This window comes from Melanostigma gelatinosum (genome assembly GCF_949748355.1).
Source record: "Melanostigma gelatinosum genome assembly, chromosome: 11".
NCBI lineage: Eukaryota > Metazoa > Chordata > Actinopteri > Perciformes > Zoarcidae > Melanostigma > Melanostigma gelatinosum.
In genome coordinates, this window is record NC_136644.1 from 2,905,200 (window position 1) to 2,928,990 (window position 23,791).

Sequence of the window (23,791 nt, forward strand, 5' to 3'; positions counted from 1 at the left end):
GTCGCAGGCACACAGCATGGAGCGGAACTGTCAGACTGGGACAATCTAATACTTTCAATATGGAGGGGGGAGGGGTCGGTTAGCCCCTCCCAATTTGGACTGATCCACATTTTTGTTGAAATCTTATTGGCTCAGACATTTTCATCGGGAACGCATAGACTGTACATAAGAAAATTGTAAATATGGATAAGATGCATTGTACTGTTTAGAATGATGACAACCCATATCACGTATTGACTTGGATATACAGTATGTATATATATATATATATATATATATATATGTATGTATTTATACAATTGTTATACAACTTTTTGACTCTGTTTGTCCTGTCTGTCTCAACAGGACAGTAGTTTGGGGGAGGCAGTAAGAATAACCTGATCACATGACGCTTGATCTCCTGAAATGCTGCAGAAAGGCGAAGATGAGGTGGAAAATATGTCAGTCAAGGAAAATGAGGAAAAGTATGTTATAAAAGTAGCAGACAGAGAGGAGAAAGGTTCATTGCTGGAGGAAACAGATGGAAGCACAGAGTCGGAGATCCCCGTTGATCTTGACCATGCTGCTGATGGTGGCATCTCACAACCTCTACAGATTGTATCTGCTAAAATAAAACCGCAAACAGATGTTAAAGAGAGGGAACCCTTTCAGAAAGGACTGCCCACCATTGCAGATGACTATGAACAAGACACACAAAACACTGAGGCAGTGGACAGTGAGGAAGTGTCTGATCAGGACAAGGACAAAGGTTCTCAGGTCAAACCCAAAGATGTTGACGAGAAAAGACCTGAAGCAAATGTGGACCCTCAAGAACCAAAGAGAAACACAGGGTTTGAGGGTTTGAATCAGGTTCTGAACCGGCTGGAAAGGAGGAAGAGAAAAGTAAGAATGACAGCGGAAGTCTCACCAAGGGAAAGACAAGGAAGCAAAAGAAGAACAAGAGGGCGAGGAAGTACTCCCCACAGACTGAGGAAACACAGTCAGAGCCGACAGGTTCAGGCGTCTGAGGGCAGTCCAAAAGGAAAAGAGCAGGAAAATGGGTAATGCACACACAATGTACATTCACTTTCCTTTCAGGGGCTATCAAACTTCTCCAGCGCACATATTGTGAAAATGATACTTTTTAGCTAAGTAGGAGACATTTTATGTCTCTTCGTTAAACTTTTGAAATGTAGAATATTTATAGAGTCAGGATACTTCAGGGAGAGAGAAGGAATGGACTGAATGTAAAGAAAGTATTACAAGAAAATAAAAAATAAGGTAAATTTAATTTAAAAAAACAAACACATCAGACTTCTAAAGAGAATATTTTCTCAGTAGATTTACATAAAACCTTTGGATAGATACTTGATTTATTGTTCATCATAATCTATACTTACGTCCTCCACACTTAAAGTAGTTAACAATCATTTTATGAACCTACATCAGATAGATCACTCTACTCTGTGATCGACTGTTTCGGACATTTGTCTCTTTTCTGCCATCGATTGCTCGGCCTGGATTAAACGAGGAAGCGGACGTTCTGAGAACAGGACGGAGCTAACAAAGCCCGCTAGGACAAGCAGCCAAGCTCAGTGTCTGCTTTACCCCGTCGGGTTTTCTCTGCAGAAAGCCACACCGTTATATAAACTACAGGTTAACGTTCAAGCAGGAGGGCAGGGTGCTGTCATGTTGACCGGGCTGGTTGAATTTGGAGGCGCTTCCTTCCTCCAGGCTGACGATGTCGGTGGGACGCGCTAGTTGCGCCTGAGCACTCCTCGGCTGCTGCCGCCGCTCAAATTGGCTGCTGTTGGACGCTCTGCTCGGGGTATGGTGTCTTGTTTCTCTTACCTGGCTGGTAATATTGGCTGTGCTGAAGTAACAACATGATCTCTAACAGTGTCCTTCTGTCTGCGAGCCGAGCGAACCTTCCTGTTTGACAGCGTCTCACAGGCCACAGCACTGAGCGCTGATTTAAGGTGCTCCTCACCATCAGCTGTGTTGACAGCAAAGCAAGAGTGCATGTGCATACCTAAGGTATGTTAGTCTGTAGAGATCATCGTCACCATTCCATTCAACATTACATGCACTCTTCATGTACTCTCCTGATTGACACAGTACTGTGAGCTTTCCTATAAACATTGCTTTTGTAAAAAATAGTTTACTATTGTTTAATTCTTCATTAAATATGTGTTTGGCCATAAGCACAATTGTAATGAATTTACAAAAAAAAAATGCACGACAACGCACCAAAGCACACCCTCAGCAGACATTTCCACTTCATTTAAAGTGTTGTGCACATAGAGGCACGTGCTGCTTTGGCTTACGTGAGCTGTCAGCTCTTTGTCTCTCCGCTGACACATGAAAGCCGTGGAGAGATTGTTGCAATAGCTTTGACAGGATCCAGAGTATATCTCTTAAGGGGGCCTGTGACATCAGCAAGTCGGGAATCTTTTTGTCGTTTCTCTGTCCGTTCACCCTCTGACTCCCGCCTGCTTTCTGTTCCTCGCTCTGTACAGGGATGGCGATGCACGGCGTGTCCCAGGACCCCTCAAATGCTACGGGGGAAGTGGGGGAGCTGGCGCACACATTATCTAAAGAGACCCTCGGGTCTCCAGATGCCTCTGAGTTGGGGAGCCCGCGGTGTACGCCGAACTTTGACCTCTTCAACATGGTTGTGTCCTATAAGAGAATGGCTCTGTTTCTAGAACCAGCTGCTGATGCAGTGGAGCTGACCCGCTTCCTGCTTGGGTGTGTATGCGTGTTTGTCTTATGGTCTGAGCATTGTATGATGTGTATATTGTAGTATTTAATGGCATCTTTTTTTTATCCCTCAGATGGAAGATGCCGCTGTGCTCTCTGCTCGTCTGTATGTTCCTCAACGTCTTCCTCTGCACTGTTAATGAAGGTAAGATGAGGCATTGGTATTGATCTTTTGTTTGATGTTTTATTGGACTCGTGCATCATTTATTAACTTACTGTTGTGTCTGCCTCTCTGGTATCAGTGGGTTGGATCACAGTGGGCGTGGCGGCGGTGGCGGCACCTGCTGCCCTGGGTTACCTGCAGGACAGGTGTGGAGGACGATCCTCGGATTCTGAGCTCCACAGGAGGGGCTTTTGCGCCGTGCACCGCAGGGACCTGCAGACGGTGCATCTCACCAAACAGGAAGCCATGCTGGAAGTCAAAGACCTGTAAGACGGATACTGCAGGGGACGGGGTTATGTGCTGCAAGGCCAACTCATGATTACTTTCAAATGTCAGAAAAAAAGACGATCTAGTTGGTATATCAAATCATAATATTTGAAACCATGAAACTTGATGTTTTCGTTTTATTTTAAAGTATATAGATTCGCTGATAATGTCAAGCTCAGTAAGTTTCTCTTTTTGGAACAGGTTTATAGACTGTGGCTTGTACCCTGGTGACATAAGTCTACATGACATTTGTAAGCGGTGTTTGTTCATGTACGGGTTGATGGGTATCGTTCTGCTCACACTGGTTGTTGTCTTCACCAGGTTGAAGCACCTGGATGACATGCTGTCCTCTGCCTGCCTGTCAGCAGAAACCTTTTACAAGGTCCTGTACTGGGACAATCACGCCGAGTCATCAAGGTCTGCATCGACACAGACACGCACACACATTTAGTTATTGTAGTTTTAGTTAAAAAGATAGTTTGGCTTTTAGAGTGGGTTTGTGTGAGGTACGGATCTATAGTCGGTGTATTACCAACGGTAGATGGCGGTCCGTACGCCTCCAGTTTAGTGAGACAGACAGTAGTACCAGCAAGTAGTTTAAGTGCACGCTATATTTAGAATATCTTCTGACATGGAAGTGAACTGAGAGTGAAGTTTATCTATACTGTTTTTGTCAATGGGGCTCTGTGGCTACGTTTCACTTTCAGTGCACTTTCCTGTCTCACGTCACGATAACGCGGGGAAAATATTCTAAATATTTCACAACACCCAAAGTATCCCTTTAAGAGCGAGTACATTTCACACAGTAACTCAATGTTACTTCATTGCTCTGTAGGATGTGATTTGGAATCGCGGTGTGATGTATCTGTTCATGTATACACCTTCATTTAAATCCCGTCTTATGCAAGCCTAGTTCAGTGTTACTGTCACTGTTAGTTATCAGAATGTGCTGGGGATCAGTCACTTCTATGGTGTGATGTGTGTGACCTGATGTTTGTGAGATCTCCTCCTAGGTTCTATGGAGGGATGCTAATATTGGCGTGGGTGCTCTACACCGCTCCTCTGGGCTGGGTGCTGGCTGGGCTCAACAGCGCCATCTTCCTGTGGAACAGAGACTTCTGCAGAGGTTAGTTCAGCCCGTCTGGAGGGAGCGAGGCGCTAAACACCAACTCTCATATAAGAGAGTGAAGCTAAAGTTTCTCTTGTGGTTCCAGTTTTGCTGGACCTTAGGAATCTGCTCCACATGAGCCAGGCCTCAGGAGGAAAGTGTGACAAACAGGAACACGGCCACACGTTGGACAGGACCCCCACACCCACTAGTCTAGAGGTGAGAGGAGATCGTGGATGGAGGGTTTGAATGCTGAAGGATTTAGAGGTTGTGATTTACATTAAAACCCACCGTGGCTGTAAGCCGCTTATCCGCTTCATCCCATGCTCTCACTGTGTTTCTCCTGTAAGAGTAATGCAAATCCATCAGTCACAGCACGAGCACTGGAACCACGAGAGGCTGATCCTGGGACCATCAGCCCAGAATTTACATATTCATTCATGCATCTGTGTTCAATAACAGGACCTGTCTCCTGGCAGCGTGGAGGAAGCTGAGGAGGCAGAGCCTGATGATGAATTTAAGGATGCCATTGAGGTAAATCCTGCTCTAACTTAATTGTACACTTTTCCACCACATGTTCCCTAAATCTGTAAACCGCTGCTTTGTCGTATCAGCTCTGATGGGGAGGTTTAGGGGTTTTGGTCTCAGTCTACTAAGATCTCTTTAGTCAATCAGTCATTGGTTTGTTATGCCGAATGACTTATTTCCAAAAAACTCATGAGCACATGTCCAGTCAACACAAGATGTAAAGTGGTTGTCTTTGTGTGAGTGTGTGTGGAGAAAGTCATTGTTTCAGGATAACTAAAGCAAACAGGATGCACTTGAAGTGCAAAGAGTTTAAATACCAATGTAACGGTGAGTTTGCAGTTTTAGATTTTTGTTGCAGAAGTTAATATTTTTTGCTTTGTCATTGTGGGTTCTTCTGTGTATTCAATTTCAATTCATGACGGATAAAGTATGCAACGAGCGGGGTTGAATATGTCCTGTAAATTTAAGGGGAGAAACTCTGCGTAACATATTTGAATCGCAGTTGTTGGAGCTTCCCATGATGGTGTGATAAAATCCTCCCGTCATTATGTTTGTCTTGTTTCTCTCTGCTGTCCTCTGAACTCAGGAACATTTGGTGTCCCTGCAGGTGAGTGCCCCCCCCCCCCCCTCTGCTTAGAAGAGGCCCCTGCACTGGTACCCAGTGAACTCACTCTCAAGCACTCCGCTCACTCACAAGGACGTCATGTGTAGTAACCTTGTGGTGTAGTTCTTTGCTCTTTGAAGCATGGTGTGGGGTTTGCTCCTGTGTCATCACACTGAATATTATCAGTGGTTCGTGGGTAACATTTGTCTCGTGTGTTGTTCTGCTTCCTCATAAGGAAACCCCTTTGGTCTTAGTGGTAAGTGGATTTTTATAATGCCTCCCATACATGCATTCATCCATCTGTCTGTGTTGTTCCCTTAGCTTGAGTTATGTGATAGTGACTCCAGAATTACAGGCCCATTGTTCTCTCCAGTAATCCCATTGTACAGAGTGCTCATTTATTTCTAGTCTGCATGACTTCATGAGACATTTTGCATGAGTGAAATCAGATTTTCCCTCCTCGTGCGTTTCAGAAAGAGGGACTCATTAACGTGTATGTGTGTGTTTTGATTCATAGCATGTTATGTATAAGAGTTTTGCATAGTAGTATATTCTTTATTTTATTACAACATGTAATACATTACAGTTTCTGCAGAACAGCATATGTATTTTAGCGTTTCTGATTAGCAGATTTTGATTTTTCAGCTGTGCTGTTCAACACACAGGAAGCAGAAACACGTCTTCCTGTTCCTGCTTTGTTTCTCTTGCTCTCTGGTCCTCCAGCTTATAAAGTCAAAGCTTTTCAATGGAGGAAGGATGTGTACAAACCTGATATTTGTTTCCAGAAAGTGGGGAAGAGACCTTGTTCACTCTTATTTTGGAAACGCGTGCATGTACCGGTAGGTAAATGGAGGTATACGTGTTGGTTGGTATATAGAGCAAGGCTGTCCCCATATCAGATTCTCACTACACGACTATCATGGTCCAAAAGAATTCATGATTAGGAAGTTATCACGATTCTATAGAAAATGAGCAGGAGACAAAGAGCCGTGAAATTGATCTTCAACTTTGTTTTTATTGTGCGTTGTGTGTCTCTCTTTAAAAAAAAATTAATTACACTCAAAATCCGAGTGTTGAGAGGTGGAGAGAGAGTCCGTCACCGTCACTGTACAAACGTTTACAAAAAGGACAATCCCACTAATGGATGATGAAAACAATGAACAGAAAATCCACAAGGCCTAACATCTGTCAACTAAAACAGATTCACTTGTGAACACTATTTATACCCAGTATAGAGGTATAAATAATGCTTGTTTTATCTTTTATACCCCATAAAATACATATCGAGGGCCAAAGCACAAAACCTCCTATCTGCAGAATTTTCTGATTGCCGGATTTCATTTTGGATGATGAGAACAAGGAAGGCTGTTCATATCCAGTCTGTTTTAAAATAATCCCGCCCTTCATTGAAACTTAATTTAGAGCATCATGTTGTAGAACCTCTTCCAACTTGCACCAAATGATGGAAAGATTGCAAAGATCCTGTCTGCAAAATGATCCAGGCATTTTTCAGATCGGAGGTTTTGCTCTTCGGTATTACAAGGATATAATGATGCAAATTGTTTTTCTCTCTTTTGGGGGTTTGTTGTCTTCATGTTTGGCAGATAGCTCAAGTGCAGCCGTATAAGCATGCATGCATGCATGCATGCATATATCCATTTAGACACAAGTATGTTCCGCCTTTGTCCATCTCCCCAGTGGCCCCAGTTAGTACTTGTCATCTGCTTGATTTATTTGCCAAACATCTATCAGTCAAACTGGCTGAAATTCACACTGAATCACAATTCATTTTCTCCACTTTATGCCTACCGCTGAGTTTGGCTCGGTTTCTTGGCCAGGTTTTCATTCTCCAAAAGACAAACTCCAGATTGCACAGTGTGTGTGACTGCGTTTTTCTTTGTTCCTCCTCCCCCCCCCCCCCCCCCCCCCCCCCCTCCCTCAGGAGGATGATGACGGGCCTCTTGGAGCTCCCGAGTATGACACCATCTCTGAAAATGGCCTCTTGAGTCGCAACGAACCGATACGCAGCAAAGTGTCTAAACTGACGGAGAAGCTGCGTAAACGCTACCCCACCACCAGCACAGGTCAGTCTGCTCCGACTCATCCACTGGTTCATGGAGCTCGGTGACAAAAGAAGAAACGGTCTGAGGCTCGTCTCAAATCGCAGCTCTGAAAAGATGCATTTCATATTTGATAACACTTTATCTCGTTGTGTTTCTCTCCAAAGGCAACTGTTCGAGCTGCAACGCAGTCTTCTCCGTGCTGAAGAAAAGGGTGAGACCGAGAACTTTTAGGATATATTTAGGCATCGCATCATCGTCGTATTTAATTTAGTCTTCCTGTTCTATTGTCACGAGCTTCAATGCGATGTCTCTTTGTATCACAGAGGAGCTGCAGCAACTGCGGCAACAGCTTCTGTTCCCGTTGCTGTTCCTTCAAGGTGCTGAGATCTTGCATGGGAGCAACCGGTGAGAGAACGGACTCGGTTTCACATTCAGCCTTTGGACCGACGAAGTTGCTCTTACTCTGTTTGCTGACTTGGATCTTATTCTCTCGTTGTTCTCTCTTCTTCAGCTCCAGAGGCCCAGAGAGAGACGGTGTTTGTTTGTGCTGCCTGTAATTCCTCTCTCAACAAGTTCTAGTGAGATGTTGGTCAAGTGCCCCCCCCCCCCAAGCCCTCCAAGTTGCTGAAACTCTAAAACCTGCCTTGGTTTTCAAGTAAAGGCTCTTATCTGTCCCTCTTGCCTTTAGCGGTGGCATTCCTCACTAAACTACCCGTGTTGCATATGGGACTTCGACTGTAATCTGTTAAGTATTTCCTGTTTCAACTCTCAAGGATGAACTGGACCTTCAAAGCACAGTAGCTCCACAATCAAAGGACCCGATCCCTTTGCTGAGCAGAGGGAGGTGCACAGTGTGCAGGGTGGAGGCCAGGTTCGGGCTGGTGGTGTCGGGTTTATAGGCTGCCGGTGGTTTTGCTTTTACATGCTTTTGCCTCGCCGCATAGTCGAATGTTGATTTCTTCAGCCCTGTGCAGCAGTTTAACTGTACTGTAACGCTAGGAGCACTAAGACCGGCATCTTGAATGCGATGGTGTGAGCAGAGGCTGGTAGTTTGAATTTGGTTTGTTCCGATGAACAAAATAACGGATGTACGACCACATGAAGCTCCACATTTGGCTTTGATTGACACCGTGGCCAGCTGTGGTTGTTTACTGTCCACCAATGCACTTTAACCTGTAGCTGGTCAACAGTGTCATGTGATAAGTTCTGGGTTTGTCCAAGTCATTGGGGACGATGTTGTTTTTTTTTTTTTAATGATCAAATTGGTGCGTCATTGTGGTCGTCCTTTCCCTGTTGTCAGAGTTTTGGAGGAAAGCAGCAGCCTATAAGTCAAGAAACTGCCAGAGGTCCCTGGAGCCTGTGCGTTTCCTCTAACTGGATCAAAGTCGACCCAACTGGATTAAAGTTGATGAAATGCACTGAACAACCGGCCGAAATCGTCATCGGAGCCTCACTCTCTTGCAAGCAGGACTTAAAAGAATTGATGTGGAGGCGTCGCTTCCCAAAACGTGGTCGCGGTGGTTGTTTTAAACGTGGTTCAGACACGTATGATTGTAATAGTTTGCTTTGCTTTTATTCTAATCCCATATAAACTGTTACTATGAACTGTTCTTCTATATCTAATATATTTAATTTAAAACGGTGGAAGTTATTATTTTACCTAAAGATCAAGTCTGTACATATTGCCCTTATTTTATGAATGAAATATGCCACGATTAAACTCATAAATAAACTCATGCTCGATTGATTTCATGAAATTAAAAGTGGTACGTGTGATCTTTGTGGTGTCCGGTTCTGCTGCCTTTGCTTCAGAAGCATGGAAACAAAGTTAGGCCACATTAAAAACTCTTTCATAAAAGCAACTGAATACCAAGACTTGACTGCTACCGGTACTTATTAAAGAGTAATGTTGAAAGAGAAATACCTCTGAATTCATTGCCCAGTTTGTTTCAGGGTTTGCACTTTCAAATAAACTGATAAGTGATTGTTTCTTTTTTTTAAATCCAAATTGAGAATCTGGAGAGAACCATCACACAAATCTGCAGTTCCCCTCAGATCTACAGGCTTGACTTACCTTGCAGCTCAGTGTTTGGGTTTTATGGACTTCTGCTGGTTTTGGTTCTCTCTCTGCTCTCATCAGCTGCTTTTATCCAAACAATCTCTGCAAACATCTTCTTGCATCTGTTTGCAAACAGATTATTTCAGTGTAATCAGAATCGGAGACGGTTTATTAGCCAAGTTTGCAAAGACAAGTAATTTGACTGGGTGATTGGTGCATAACAATAAACAGCACATCAGTAAATAATATAATTAAATACAACAGTGGGTATAATTGAGTCCATGTCTTAGCTTCAGGTGGGGGTTGTGCATGCGGTCACGGCTTAAAGGGACGCTTGAATAGAACAGCGCCTCTTTAACGTTATTAGTAACACCAGAAGAGAGTTAACGTGACCTCAGCGCTGGGCTCGTGTAGCCCCGCCCCTCGTCCCCCCCCCCATCCACTCCTCCAATCTCTCCCACTAAAGCGATTTCAGCGCATGCAGGGACGAGTCCCGACGGCGGCGGATGGCAACATGGCGACAGAGGTGAGACTGGCATATTATCTCTGTTTATTTTCCTGTACAAGCATTCACAATTGTACTGGCATTTAAATCCAACGGGTGCAGTTGTAACGTGGTGAACGAGGGCATTGCAGGCTGCACACGGCTGCAACTGTGCCACCCTGAGCGGCTCACTTCAGCCACCACTGCCGGCTGCGTGTGTCCTACATTATCGTGCCAGTTCCGTTAATCTTCTCTCCTGTAAAAACGTGTTTTTGGCGTTTTAAAAAATGAAAATTACAAAGAGGAATTCAGCTTTGCTTCATGGAAACTGAGACGAGTCAGAAACAACGGATCATCTCTCCGCGATGTTGAGCTGTTTTGATGTTTTTGTCTGTTGAGACGCCCGATTAATCCGGTGATTTCACTCACACACACACACACGCACACACGCGCGCGGAAGCATAGCGTTCAGCACCATGGACAGAAGCCACGCCGCCCTGACCTTCCTCACTGCTTTTGCAGCCTGCAGATATCTGTGCTTTCAGAAATAACATTTAAAGAAAGAATGTTGCTAAACATTATTTTTCAATCAAACATACACACCTTGATGCAATCAACATTCCCATGCATCAACACTTTATTTAACAGGAGGCCTTTTTATCAGTCTGCCTCATCGTGTTGCAGCTGATCGATCTGTTGTGAGCTGTAATGAAATGTTGTACCGTCTTCTGCGAGCTTTGCCCCCTGTCAGATCAGAGAGGAAGAGATGAAAGTGTGTGTGTGTGTGTGTGGAACGATAGTATGTCCAATGCTGGGCTCTGCTCCAACAGACAACAAGGCAGAAATGAGTGCAGACACTGAGCCACGGAGTGATTGATCACATCTCGTCTGCTTCTCCTCTATCATCCTACATTCCCAAACCGGCTACTGTTTGTACACATTGCGAGTGAAACCGGTGTGTGGCGAGAGATGGAGCTCTCTCTGGGGACTCATGAGAGACATACTGTATCAAACCTCACTGTCTTTGTCTCTGTGTGTGTTTGGTCCTCCTCAGTTCCACAATCTGCAGGAGTTGAGGCACAGTGCATCACTGGCCAATAAAGTCTTCATCCAGAGAGACTACAGCGAAGGAACCACCTGCAGGTTTCAGACCAAGTTCCCCTCCGAGCTGGAGAGCAGGGTGAGGAGACAGCAGCCGGGGGCTTTGGCTTAAAAACAATGTCATTTGATCCTAGCCTGCTAATCTAACTGTATGCATTTGAAGGTATATTTGTAGCCATCATAGCACTAGATTGAAACTACTATGATGTTTATTTATGTATTAATGCCACCAGTGCTGTTGTGTGAACTGAGATGTTTGCTGTGTCTCCAGATTGAGCGGCAACTGTTTGAGGACACTGTGAAGACGCTGAACAACTACTACGCAGAGGCAGAGAAGATAGGAGGCCAGTCCTACCTGGAGGGGTGTCTGGCCTGCGCCACAGCGTACCTCATCTTCCTCTGCATGGAGACGCGCTATGAGAAGGTCAGACCGGCGATCTCACACTTGACACTTGATAGTTGATGACTAACGTGTCGGGGGATTCCACCACATTCCTCATTTGACTTCTGTCTGTGCGTTAAGGTGTTGAAGAAGATTGCCAAGTACATTCAGGAGCAGAATGAGAAGTTCTATGCTCCCAGAGGGCTGCTCGTCACGGATCCCATAGAAAGGGGAATGCGTGTCGTATCCTTCCTCGCACGTTTTTGGGTGCATGTAGACAAAAGCATTATAATTGATGTTGTGTTTGATTAACCACACTCCACAGCAAATGTTTGTCCCTTAACTCTCCCACCAGATAGAGATATCAATCTATGAAGACCGGGGCTCCAGTGGCTCCAGCTCGGGGAGCAGCTCCGTGTCCGGCAGCACCGCTCGATGACTCGGCACTTCCTAACAACCATGTCCCCCTGAATACTCGCAACCCTGGAGAACTCAGGACAATAATGCTGCTCTTCTTCCAACGCTTGGCCCACGCATCCCAAAGCTACGCTCACACAAAGGGTTCACTAGTTCTTGACAAAGAAAGGCACGTTGCGCCGGGCGTGCCATCACATGCTAACGGTGTTCAAGCTTTTAAAACGCGCGCCTTGGTAGTTTGTTGCACAGCCGTGTGCATGGCGGCACAGTCGTGTTACTGTACGATGCAATGTCTCAGTGTTGCCGGTAATACTTTGTGTGATGGTATTCCGTTACCTTTCCTTCCTGTCCTCGTTGAAGTCACAGCAGCTACGTGTCATCAGGTGGGTGAGAAAAGCATGCAAGGGTGTGAGAGAAGGACGGAGGGAGGAAGTGTTGAAGACCACAGGCCTCACCAAACCTCATACCTCAGCCACCACAGCCGCACCACACCGGACCAAACTGGACTCAACCTTCAGCAAATGTGAGGACGACGTAGAAGCATTTGAAGGCAACGTTTCAACAAACCCATACAAACTGTAGAAGGAACCTCCTCCACCTCTGATGTAAGTCGTGCTGTGTGGTAGCGGATGAATGTCATTCAGCCCGACTGTATTTTATGTCGCAGATCTTCCATATTTCTCACATGAAGCCTCTTTTTCTTTGTTAGACACACAAACATATCTCAGTACTAACCTCTTGGTTTCAATGAGACCAACTATCCCGACATTTTTGATTATGCAAAGCCATACTGTGGATTGAATGTAGTAGTGAGTAGACAAACGATGGGTCCAAAAGTCTTCCTGAATCTTACCTGTCGTGTTTTAAAGTACACCCAGCCTTCCTTGATTTCCGAGTCAGCTTCCAAAGAACGACGACTGCCAAAAACTGGCTCTCAATTGTGAATGTGGCTTTTGTTTTGGTGACATTTTGTGCAAGAGCGAAACTTTCGTCCTGCTTGTTGTTTGATACACGTGGCAATGAGGTATACACGACTGGCGTCAAATAAATAGCGTTTCATCACAGCTGCACAGCTCATATTTCCGTTATTGAACTGTAAATCTACAGAACAGAACTTTCACCATGACAGACAGAAAAGCACGGGTGGTTTACGATAACATCAATAAAGACCGTGTTCCATTCAGGTGTGACGGGAAGCAATGACCACAACCCATGTCCATTCTGCAGCACGTCCAGATACGAGGATGGGCAAACAAAAAAAGGAGAAGAAACAAATGGTGGAGGAAGACAAGGAAAGACAAGGATTTGCAGCCGTTTATTAAGAGTTTGCCGTCACAAATAAAAAACAACTATAATTTAGCAGTAGCAGTAAGAGGTTAAGAGAACAATGGAGAAAACTATTATTAAAAAATATATCTTAAAACTACTCGTAGAGTAAAGAAAACAACAAGGCCCCTAAAGTACAGACAAAAAGGAAAGTATTTTAAAACCAGGTGTTCTGTAACATTGTATTTCCCAGTCGTGGAACATTTTGATTGCATATCAAGTGATTTCCCTCACAGACCTGTAGAAACATTAAAGGAAATGAAATAGAAAACAAATATTTGATTTTAAATGGTTTTGTTCTTTTTTTTTTCAAGCACGTCATTTAAAGAACTGAGTCAATAGTTTATTATTTGTCACCTGCACAGCGGCCATTCTTGACAGTAAACCCTTCACCACACTAAACAAAAAGATGAAAGACATGTATTGGTATTCAAAACAAATGTGTTGATTTATTTAGAATTTGCAGACAGAGAAAAATACTAAAAAGGATGATGAGTGTGTCAGCAGTCAGTAACACCACGATAAAAAGAAAGAGAGAGACGTATGTCGTCTTCTGTTGTTGCTTTGTTGCAAAACTGCTTCAAACCAAACTGAACTTGACAGTGAGAGAAAAAGACTGCGTCGACTTTAAAACATTTTTAGGCCCCTCCCTATCACAGACTGCCCGGAACATTACCCAGTGTTCATATTTCATGCCGTGGATCTGCGTACCTGCGTGTCATTAGCAAGCGGAGACGACTCCCCTTCTTTGGGATAGGCCACTTCCACCACTGAGTTCATTTCACCAGGCTGGAGGGTTCGAGTGATGGAGTTGCCGTCTGGCCAGGAGACGTGCAGTACCGTCACCTGATCGGTTCCTGGGAGTCAAAAAAAGAGAGAGAGCGAGATATGACATGCAACAAAGGTCTAAATGCTGGAATCAAATCTGGGACGACATTGTTATGTGGCATGCTCTGTAACCACGCAGTTTCAAAGGTGCTCTGATTCTCATCATCTTGAGGTTGCTGGGCAACCATCACAGAAGTGCTCTGGTGATGTACGGCACATTTGTTAAACTTTGGAGAGTCTAAAGTCTGTTTCTATCGGCTTCCAGTTTTCACAAAGCTAAGACTGTTGTAAGCAAGAAAGCGAATAAAAAAGTGAATGCGTGTTTTTCCCAAAATGTTGAACGATTCCTTTAAATCACCCTGTCCTTCTAAAAACAATGTGTCGAAATGAAAACAATTTCGAAGTTAAGTTCAACTTCTTGCTGGAGGATTGCGGTATCCCCGGTCTGGGTTTAATGTGATAAAACAACTGATACATACGTTTTCTTCCAGTATGTGTGGATTATAAAAGGAAAAAGGAAGTTACCTAAACCAAAGTGGGCGACAGGCTCCATCTCACACAGGTACCCCGAACCTCCGTCGATGATGCGAGTGTGAGCTCCGCTCTGACTGGTGAAGGCCGTCACCTTGGCTCCGCGGGCAAAGGATCCAAACTGGGTACGAGGGATGACCCGCAGCCAGTTGTTAGACGAGCCCTGATGAGGTGATACAGTTTAGTTTGTGGATCTTACAAACAAAAAACACACACACACACTTCACACACACACACACCTGTGCAGCCTTGAAGATAGAGATTGGCTGCTGGGCACTCTCTCCATGTGCCAGCAACAGGTCCAGCTGTCCGTCCCCATCTAAATCTGTCACGGTGCCACCTGTCCAAAACAAACTGTCAGTTTTATCTGACAGCCGTGTCTCTGTAAATCTCACTCAAACAGAGAGGTAGCAGAGGTGTTACGTATTCACTTAAGTTTGTAACATTTTCAGAATAAAACAGAGGAAAAGGTGTTGTCCAGTGTCCTCTGTGCTGACCTGTTCCTCGCCCCTGCGGCTCTGCAGCATCTCCCACGTGAAGCTCCTGTATCAAAGGGTCTGCGTCTGCTCTTCTTGACACCCTGCCAACAAACACACAAGCATCTAAATATAGATAATAATGTCAAACGTAATCCAGGATCGCTGATGGTTATTTTGTATTGACATAATACTTTAAATGTTACCTGAACAGCCTGTTGGGGGCGTCGCCTCTATATGCAATATTGTTGAAAAACACCTCCAGCTCCTTGTCATTGTCAAAGTCAGCAGCGATGACTGTGCGAATAGGTGAGGGGGTTGCAAATCCTCCAGTGGCTATGTTCTGCACAAAGGAAACACTGTCACGTGCTGCTCTAGCAAACTGACTTCATCGTCCTGCTCTACTCTCTCTTACCCTGAATTCAGCGCCGCTGCCCTGCAGGAGGAGTCTGTGGGGGCCGTTCCAGTTGCCATAGACGATGTCTGTCTTTCCGTCGCCATTGAAGTCAGCTAGTGCTACTCCTCTGCCGTGCTGGTACAGGTCCTCCACACCTTTAGAAGTTGACACAACGTTGCAAGCTTTAGTTGTGCTACTGCTGGAAAAAAACATTGTACTGCAGTTGGATATGAATCATTTTTAAAGCCCCTATGTGTAGGGGCAGACAGCAGCCAGCAATGCATTTTGGTACATCTTCAGAACAATACCTTTCAAGTACTTACTGACTTACATGATCTGTGAGGCTGTACACAGGCACAGCTGTGCTTTGCTAACATGCTCACCATGACATCGGTTTAGTGATAAACAAAACTATTTTCAAGGCAATCCATCAACTTGTTATGAAGCCGATACTCCCATGAAACAGTCCACAACATAAACTGTACTCAATGACTACAGTTAATCAAAAGTATATCTACTCCCGACTATACCTGCTTCTTCCCTTCCTGTTTCACACTCACCCGACTGTCTGGCCACGTCAACAAACGTCCCGTCTCCATTGTTCTTGAACAGGAAGTTGGGTCCGTTCTCGTTGTCACAGAACACGTCCGACCTCGACTCGCTCAGGATCGGTCCGACGATCACGCCGCGCCCACCTGCAACGGAGAGCGACACCGTGAATGCTTGAGCCGGTTCTGCACACTTCTAAAACATCACAGACTTTGACCTCTCCAACCCGACTCCTGACCTGTGAACTTGTTGACCCCGGCCTCGGCAGCCACGTCAGACAAAGCGACGATGCCCTTGGCGAGATCGCTGGCAGCCTCGTCCACCTCAAGGAGAGCGTGGGGGCCGACGCTGCCGCTGGCATAGTTGGCCACGTAAATTGCGTAACGGCCTGTTCCCTGCCAAAGCAACAGCAGCCAAGAGAGCGAGAGGAAGGTTTTTTCTTGGAGGGAATCATTGAGAAAACGACAGAAAAAAAAAGAGGAAATAGGTTTACAAAGTGGGTTCACTGACCTTTCTGTCAACACATGCAACCGAACGTCCTGCCATGCGATTGGCGACACCACGACGCACATTGAGCTCGTCCCCCAGAAGATCTTCAAAGCGGCCATTCCGAAACTTGAGCAGCTTGTCTGAATAGGTTGCCTTTCCTGTATTAAAAGAAGAAGTCAGTTATCATGAGGAAAAATCATTCAGCAACCTGGAATGAATGCATTAATAAATGTTATGGACACATCATAAGAATGCCCTTTTCTTTCTTTTTTTTACCAGAGTAGGCATTGTTTGTGTTGAGGAAGTAGATCTCCTCACGTCCATCTCCATCCACATCACAGGCAGTAACTCCAATGGCATTTCCTGCTTGATCCCTTAAGGCGTAGTATGGAGAGCTGCTGTCATCAACAGCAATGTTCACCAGCCTGTTTTGAGTGTGATTGTACTTCAGCACCAGGTTGGGCCCATTGTACCTGAGGGAGAACATCACACATTTGTTTTGCGCATATTGGTTCCCTTTCTGCGTGCCGGTGCCCCACCGTGTGCAGCTGATGCCCTTTTTATATTTTCCGCCGCTGCACCTAACACAGCCTGAGTCTGCCACTGCTGTGAGTAATGCACATGTGAAACAGCAAACCAATTTCCCACTCACCCTGCCACAACCACTTCCAGGTCGCCGTCACCATCCACATCTGTTACAGCCATTCCATAGTTCAGTTGTGTGGGATTGTGCAGACTGTCGGGAGGAAGCATCGTCTGCGTTACAACCTGAAACATGGGCTCAGAGCCCTGGGCGTGGGACGTATGCCAGAGTCCGACCAGGAAGAGCAACAGACCTGAAACCCACATCGCTGCAACCTGGTGGAACACAGAGCACAGCCGGGTAATGCATTTAAATGAATGGTGCAGATTATGCACAAGCCATTTGTAATAAAGCAGGACATACATAATGATGATTGAGCACATATAATGTATAGAGATACTATGCATGAGTCACATGAACTCCACCAATGTTATGCACCAGTTTTACACAAACCAGCAAAGTGTAAAAAAAAGCCACAATTATTATTTGAAAATGATTCATTTCTCGATGCTTGCATCCATAAAATCGACATTTTGGATCTGTAGCAGAGTATCTGCACACATATATAATATCAACGCTATTAGATGTTAGTTACTGTTATTAGTGACATGTCTGTATCACTGATGATCTTGGTTAACTGTTAAAACTAAATCATCATGCACGATATAACCCTGCAGAGGTAATTATTCATGATCCGTGCTCGTTTCTGAAGACAGTGGATTGAATGCATTTGGTTTAAATATGGCTTACCTGCTCCTTCAGTGTATAGATATCGAAATGATCTGACTTCGCTCCATCTTTCTATAAGATTCGTCAACCTTAGACAAATTATCTTTGAGTTTACGAACCAGCTTGTGTAACGGTGTGATATAAGATTGACCAATCAGGGTGCCTGTGAGAATGTTAACCAATGGCTGAGCTGTACTTCTCTGCGCGTGTAACTGAGATGCGGAAGTCTCTGCAATTACTGCGACGGCACAGAAATAATACATTCGAGCAACAACACATTAAAATGCTCTGAATCCTGACCTATGAAGACAATGACTGTGCTGTTAAAAAAACTAATTTTAGGGTGAACAAATGTGCTCATCGTCCGGAGGACTTCAGCTGTAGCGCCCAAAGACAACACTATTTCCCAGAATCCTTTGTGTTCTACGCGTGCGTCAGAAGTGCGACAGAAATCTGTAACAAAACAAGCCGAAACACGGGTAAGCCGTAAGAGGAACATTTATTAGGTATAATTCTGTTTAGGAATGTTTACAATGAAAATATATGAACACAGTTAAAGATTGGTGCATTTTTTATATCAGCTCGTATGTTTGTGTCCTCAATAAACAACGATTCCAACCTCAGCGAGCGGAGGTGTAGCTAGCTACATTGGTCAGCTAACCGACGTTAGCTAACATCAACGTCTCCGTTTGAATGCGTTTAGTCTCATTGTAGACTTTTCTCCCGGAGGAATGATCCGGTTAATGTAGCTCGTAAGAACAAAAGTTGATTCGCATTGTTCTTCAATGTATTCAAGACTCGTTTGGAAGGCGGTTAACGGTTAATAAAGATTATATTACGTATTGCATTGCATTGCATCGCCTCATCTCATGTCTCCTTTCTTCTATGAACCAGGTGATTTTTTTGTCAAGCGTAATTCAATAATGGAGTCAGAACAGGCAAAAGAAGACTGTGCTCCAAACCAGCCAGAACCCACTCCTCCTTCTGAGGCAAAGAAGCCAAGTCAGGCTCCGTACGTCCCCAAGCAACGACTCCAGGGCTCCAAAGAAAAAGCTCCGGCTCAGGGAGAAGTAAAACCAAGACCCAGGCCTCGCTACACAGACAAGGCAAAGAAGAATGCCAAGAACAAGAAGGACAAGGCTGGAGCAGCGGATATGGGAGCGCCTGTTGAAGGAGAGCTACAGAATGGTGACCCTGAAGTGAAGGAAGAGCGTTTACAGGATGCAGATGTACAGGAGAATGGGCAGCCTGAATCAACCAATGAAGAGGCCGATGCCACCTCATGGCTGGAAGCACCGGCCTCTGAGGAAGGGGAGGAGGAGAGCTGGGACACCTTGTTCAATGATGATGGAGATTCTCTTGAACCGCACCTTGAAAAGGTGAGAGCGTGGTCTGGAATGGAAATTCACACACCACACACAATCACTTGTCTGTTTTTTTTTGTACACCGAGTTAAAACGTAAGCAGTCTAATACGTGTTCAAAGAATATTTTGTCTCCTTATCATATCCGTCTTCTCCCACCTGCTCTCACTTGTTCCCTGTCCAGCTGACTTTGAAGGAAGGTAGAAAGAAGAAGTCAGCCCAGCAGCCCAGGTTTGATTACTTCAACGTGGAAGGAGATGAAGAGGACGACGTCGACCTCATGGAGGATGAACTTGCTCACATTGTAGAGATCTACGACTTCCCTGCTGAATTTAAGATTGAGGACCTTCTCAAGTTATTTCAGTGCTACCAGTATGTATAATACAGAGAGCCGGCTAGTTCTTGCTGCATTTTAAGATCAACATGGGAATCCTGACCAAAAGCAGTTTAACGAATCTCAGAGACTGTGGCATCCCTGGTTTATGTATATTTAAAAATTCCTACAGAGCCCACTAATTAAATTGTCAAAGCATGATTTGAGTCATGAGTGAATAGAAAAAGCTGTCGAGCTCGCTATCACTGTAGAGGAGTGAAAAACAGAGATTAAAAGAATTGGACTTTCGGAAATGATCAGAGAAAACAGGCTCACACAATGTACAACGCTGTGATGTTTTATTCATCCTTTATTTGTCCTTAAAACACACACAAATATGTGTTCTATTTGAAATGCAATACAATGATTAGTTTCTTGATAAAATGTAAGGTAAAATGATTTCCGTATGTTTTAGGCCACTTTGTGATGCCAGTAAATATCCTATCGTCCAACTGACAACTTGAGTTTAACCCCTAGTATCAGTTTTAACTTCCTTTGGTTCTTGTAATAGTTTCTGCGCTGCTGTTGTGTGACTGTTTACTCGCTGTGTTTTTCAGACAGAGAGGATTTGACATCAAGTGGCTTGATGACTCTCACGCCCTGGGCCTCTTCTCAAGCCCCATCGCAGGTTAGTGAAGCCCTGTGGCACATAAAGAGATCAAATACCAAACATTATGCTCTGCATGTGAATATCATTATTGTGTCATTTTTTACTGCCAAAACAGGAGGACATTTTTGTTCAATTAAAAGATCCGTGGAGACGAGTAGATCCTGAAAACCCCGACATTATTACTTTACTTAGCTGCTAACTGCTGAGCTTTTCTTTGATATTGTGAATTTGAGAAGTTGGAGTATTTTTTTGACATCTTAAACATGTGCTTTTTCAGTAGACCTGTGTAATTTCTCTGTTTTCCATTTTCAGCTCGTGAAGCTTTAAGATCCAAGCATCCTCTCATGAAGCTGCGACCTCTCTCCAAATCCTCCTCCGACACGAAGGACAAAGCTCGTAGCTGCTCAGGTACTAACACCTCGGCCTCTCCGACAGGTCTGTCCTCTGTATGTCGCATATCCAGAGACTAACACTATGTTTATGTAATTGTTCTTTCTTCCGATCCTCAGACGACCTCCTGCCTGCTAAAGAGAGACCTCAGACCAGCGCAATGCTGGCTCGCAAGCTTGTGATGGGTGCCCTCGGTGTAAAGAGCAACCAGACGAAGGAGCAGGGCGAGGCAGAGAGGAAGAAGCTCCAGGAGGCGAAGGGTGCGTTAATACCAGAGATGCTATGTTCAGCTTATGACTGAGGTTGATGGTCTGTGGTCAGCAACACATCTTCTTTGGAAGGCCTGTTCTCTCTCTACTAGTAGCATAGCTGTTAGACCGTTGACTGAACTACTGCAGATCCTCACCTCGAGCGGGATGTCGCTAATGTGACAAATGGTGCAGGTTGTCTGTAAGAAAGAACATCGGTTCCTGAACAAATAAATATTAAAAACACGCCGCAGTCTGTCCTAATCTTTGCATCACACGGTTTCCACCACAAGTGGGAGCTGTTTTTATACTTTACTGAAAAAGAAAAATGGAAATTGATGCCAAGAGAAGTTGCTCTCTGTGCGAATCTCAACAGGTCTATAATCAGTAAAGCAGCCGTTTCCCTTCACAGATGGAACATAAGTATATAGGCACAGAAGACCACAAATGGCCGTCCTCTGAAGAGCCAGTCAGGAAGTCGGGGCCTTGAGTATAGAACACTAAAAAAAGCTCCTTTTGTCCTAAGCGTGGGCACACTGCTGCGCTCTCTCTGTAAGATCACAGCACACACAGGGAATGTCAGTCAGAGGCACGTCTTGTGCTGAACATCGTGTCCTTGGACTGGAAGCCACACGGTCGTATTCAGAGATCCCGTTACAGCCGGCTCTTCACCACCCTGCATGCGGAGAAGATGGCGACGCAACTTTAGAGCAACAAGTACCTTAAGTTGTGTGTAGTTAACAGCTTTTTCTGATTGATGTGTTGAACTCTGTGATTTATCTTTCAGAACAAAAGCGCCTGGCAGCCAAACAAAAGGAAGATGCCTGGGAGGGCAAGTGATTGGACAGAAACTACCGTTTTATTTTTCTTTCTTTTTTTTTAGATTTCTTGATTCAGCAGAGGCTTAAGTCTTCTCTGTTTCTTCTCTTGCTCCGTTTTGGTCAACTGGCCACTCCTTCTTCTTCTTCTTCTTCTTCTTACCACCACATTTCCCAGAAATGGATTCCCACCATTTTTGTTCCTTCTTTTGGCCACAGTCCTTCCCCAACTGTTACTGAAGGTCTCATCATTCACTGTCCGTTTGCCTGCAGTGTTACATCGGATGAAAGGGTCCAGCTATTGTTCTTGTATTGTTCATGCTTTGTCCACGCAGGGGCCGTTGCATCTGTGCCATGGCCGAGGCTAAAACAACCGCCTCGCCTGGGTTTTCTTTCATATTTCTTGACATTGTAACCACAGTCTGTAGTGAAACACGCAGTTAACCATTTGTCTACTCTTATTGAATATATCTTAGAAATCATTTTTGTCTTTATATCAATTTTTTTTAACTGTTTTTAAAGATGACCCAAGTAAATCTTGTAAACGTGAGGGAAGCAAAGTTTCATGTCGATATTCCTGACCATACAGTACATCCCTATACTCTATATGAAGACATTACTGAGATTGTTTGAGGACATGTTAGCTCGTATTATTAAACATTTTCTGAGAAGTATAAAAGCTACTGCTATTGGTCTTTTCCAGTTTCCCGAAGACGTACATATTGTGTATTGTGTGCTCATTGGTACACATTTTCAATGGGAGGAGTCTCGTCCAAGCAGAACTGATGATGATGATATTTCGCTCGTCATTCATTATGAAGAACAGATGTTAACAGATGCATTTTGTCTTCATGTTGCTAGCCGGTTAAAAATAAAAAAGCCTTTTTGGGAGGAAAAAAAAGTGAGAAAATGAAAACGTTATTATCACTGTCATTATATACAGACAGGTACATACATGACATCCTAAACACTGAGGAGCAGCACGTGTCCGTCCAGTAACCACGGTAAAGAAATGAACAAGTAAACACATTTACCAGAAAGTTTCAAGACATTGTGAATAACATTTTATTTGGTGCTAGTATCTTTGAGAACTACATCCTGAACAGTTTGTAGTACGGTGTCTTAAAGTGCACAGTGACAGATCCAGAGTCCGTGAACTTGAATGAAACTATTGAGCAGACATTGTATTTTAGCTGCATTCATTTTATTTTAAGCTGAAGTATATCCATGAAATAAGTTGCTGAGTAAGGGATGTTCAACTCCAGTTTTGGTGAAATGTTTCCACTCCAGTTGAAGTATTCCGTGATCTAGTACTTGAGAAAATTCCGCAAAAATGGGGTTTATCACAATTTTTTCAATCTGCTTTAGATTAAAGGATTTGTTGTCACCCTCAACATGCTGTTTTTCTTTGTTCCTTGAAAGTTGAAATGTTGCACTTTAACTCGAGAGAGACAGCGTTTTCATAATTCAGCCTTCTGAAACACACACAGGCGCCAGACCACGTGACACTGAGTCTCCGTCACCTCCTCAGCCAACAATCAAGTCTCATCCTCCTGCTTGGAGAAAGCTGCTCATTTGTTTTACTGCAACTAAGTTCAACTTCTACATCCTCTTCAAAATAGCATTTGCTGTTAACGTTTAGCCCGACTAGATGTTAGTGGATGTTCTAACATAGTTATACAAGAGAGTGCTGCGTTAATACACGTTTGAAAAGGTGTCTTTGCAGATTATTTGATTAGAATATTAGTGTGAAACTCAACCAGTACGATACATTTACACACCACTGCTGTAAGGAACCCAGTTTGTGTAACAGTTGAGATCATCAGCTGACTGAACCACGGAGCCACGTGGCTCATTAAAGTGCTGCAGCCTCAGAGGAGGCAGCACTACAAGACCAGTTCTGTCTTTATATCTTTTTGACTCAGTAGTTGACAACCAGCATGACAAAATAGCATTCAAATGTAATCTCTGCAAGTATTAATCTCTTTCCAAAGTTCACTTGTTTCCAAAGATATTGTTTTTATTGAAGGGGGAAGTTATTAAAAACACTGATAGCATGGTAGTTTTTATATTCATGCTGTTATGGAGTAATTTATGTAAACTTTTTCAGAAAGTCAACGTAATGTGATATAAAGGTATTTAGTTACGACTTTAGTTTCATGA

The 23,791-nt window shown here is 44.1% G+C and overlaps 4 protein-coding genes across 8 annotated transcripts; 3 read left to right on the forward strand and 1 right to left on the reverse strand.

Moving 5' to 3' along the window:
* Positions 1 to 1,527: 1,527 nt before the first annotated feature.
* zfyve27 (zinc finger, FYVE domain containing 27) lies at positions 1,528 to 9,213 on the forward strand. 4 transcript variants are annotated; one of them, XM_079278222.1, is made up of 14 exons: positions 1,528 to 1,807; positions 2,499 to 2,730; positions 2,817 to 2,887; positions 2,985 to 3,171; positions 3,494 to 3,589; positions 4,186 to 4,298; positions 4,387 to 4,499; positions 4,743 to 4,814; positions 5,395 to 5,415; positions 5,648 to 5,668; positions 7,355 to 7,496; positions 7,640 to 7,686; positions 7,799 to 7,880; positions 7,987 to 9,213. In XM_079278222.1, exons 2-14 carry the CDS (start codon positions 2,501 to 2,503, stop codon positions 8,052 to 8,054), a joined length of 1,263 nt encoding a protein of 420 aa, XP_079134348.1. In that variant the 5' UTR covers positions 1,528 to 1,807; positions 2,499 to 2,500; the 3' UTR covers positions 8,055 to 9,213. The 4 variants fall into 4 exon arrangements, with proteins under 4 accessions (XP_079134348.1, XP_079134350.1, XP_079134349.1 ...); XM_079278224.1 differs by lacking the exon at positions 5,648 to 5,668; XM_079278223.1 differs by lacking the exon at positions 5,395 to 5,415.
* A 799-nt stretch (positions 9,214 to 10,012) lies between these two features.
* Positions 10,013 to 12,504, forward strand: golga7ba (golgin A7 family, member Ba; the record flags this gene model as incomplete). Its single annotated transcript, XM_079279246.1, has 5 exons — positions 10,013 to 10,060; positions 11,073 to 11,198; positions 11,391 to 11,543; positions 11,643 to 11,744; positions 11,857 to 12,504. The coding sequence occupies 5 exons, from the start codon at positions 10,013 to 10,015 to the stop codon at positions 11,938 to 11,940; spliced, it is 513 nt and encodes a 170-aa protein (XP_079135372.1). The 3' UTR covers positions 11,941 to 12,504.
* A 710-nt stretch (positions 12,505 to 13,214) lies between these two features.
* Positions 13,215 to 17,948, reverse strand: crtac1a (cartilage acidic protein 1a). Its single transcript, XM_079277772.1, has 14 exons — positions 17,848 to 17,948; positions 17,167 to 17,372; positions 16,791 to 16,987; positions 16,536 to 16,672; positions 16,264 to 16,420; positions 16,037 to 16,171; positions 15,495 to 15,631; positions 15,286 to 15,422; positions 15,101 to 15,183; positions 14,843 to 14,943; positions 14,598 to 14,766; positions 13,956 to 14,101; positions 13,602 to 13,641; positions 13,215 to 13,482 (listed from the first exon to the last, which is right to left on the reverse strand). Exons 2-14 carry the CDS (start codon positions 17,361 to 17,363, stop codon positions 13,475 to 13,477), a joined length of 1,644 nt encoding a protein of 547 aa, XP_079133898.1. The 5' UTR covers positions 17,364 to 17,372; positions 17,848 to 17,948; the 3' UTR covers positions 13,215 to 13,474.
* A 213-nt stretch (positions 17,949 to 18,161) lies between these two features.
* r3hcc1l (R3H domain and coiled-coil containing 1-like) lies at positions 18,162 to 23,012 on the forward strand. Of its 2 annotated transcripts, none has more exons than XM_079277959.1 (7): positions 18,162 to 18,305; positions 18,721 to 19,205; positions 19,374 to 19,561; positions 20,120 to 20,190; positions 20,485 to 20,580; positions 20,682 to 20,822; positions 21,598 to 23,012. In XM_079277959.1, exons 2-7 carry the CDS (start codon positions 18,750 to 18,752, stop codon positions 21,648 to 21,650), a joined length of 1,005 nt encoding a protein of 334 aa, XP_079134085.1. In that variant the 5' UTR covers positions 18,162 to 18,305; positions 18,721 to 18,749; the 3' UTR covers positions 21,651 to 23,012. The 2 variants fall into 2 exon arrangements, with proteins under 2 accessions (XP_079134085.1, XP_079134086.1); XM_079277960.1 differs by having other exon boundaries at positions 18,261 to 18,332.
* The last annotated feature ends 779 nt before the right edge of the window (positions 23,013 to 23,791 follow it).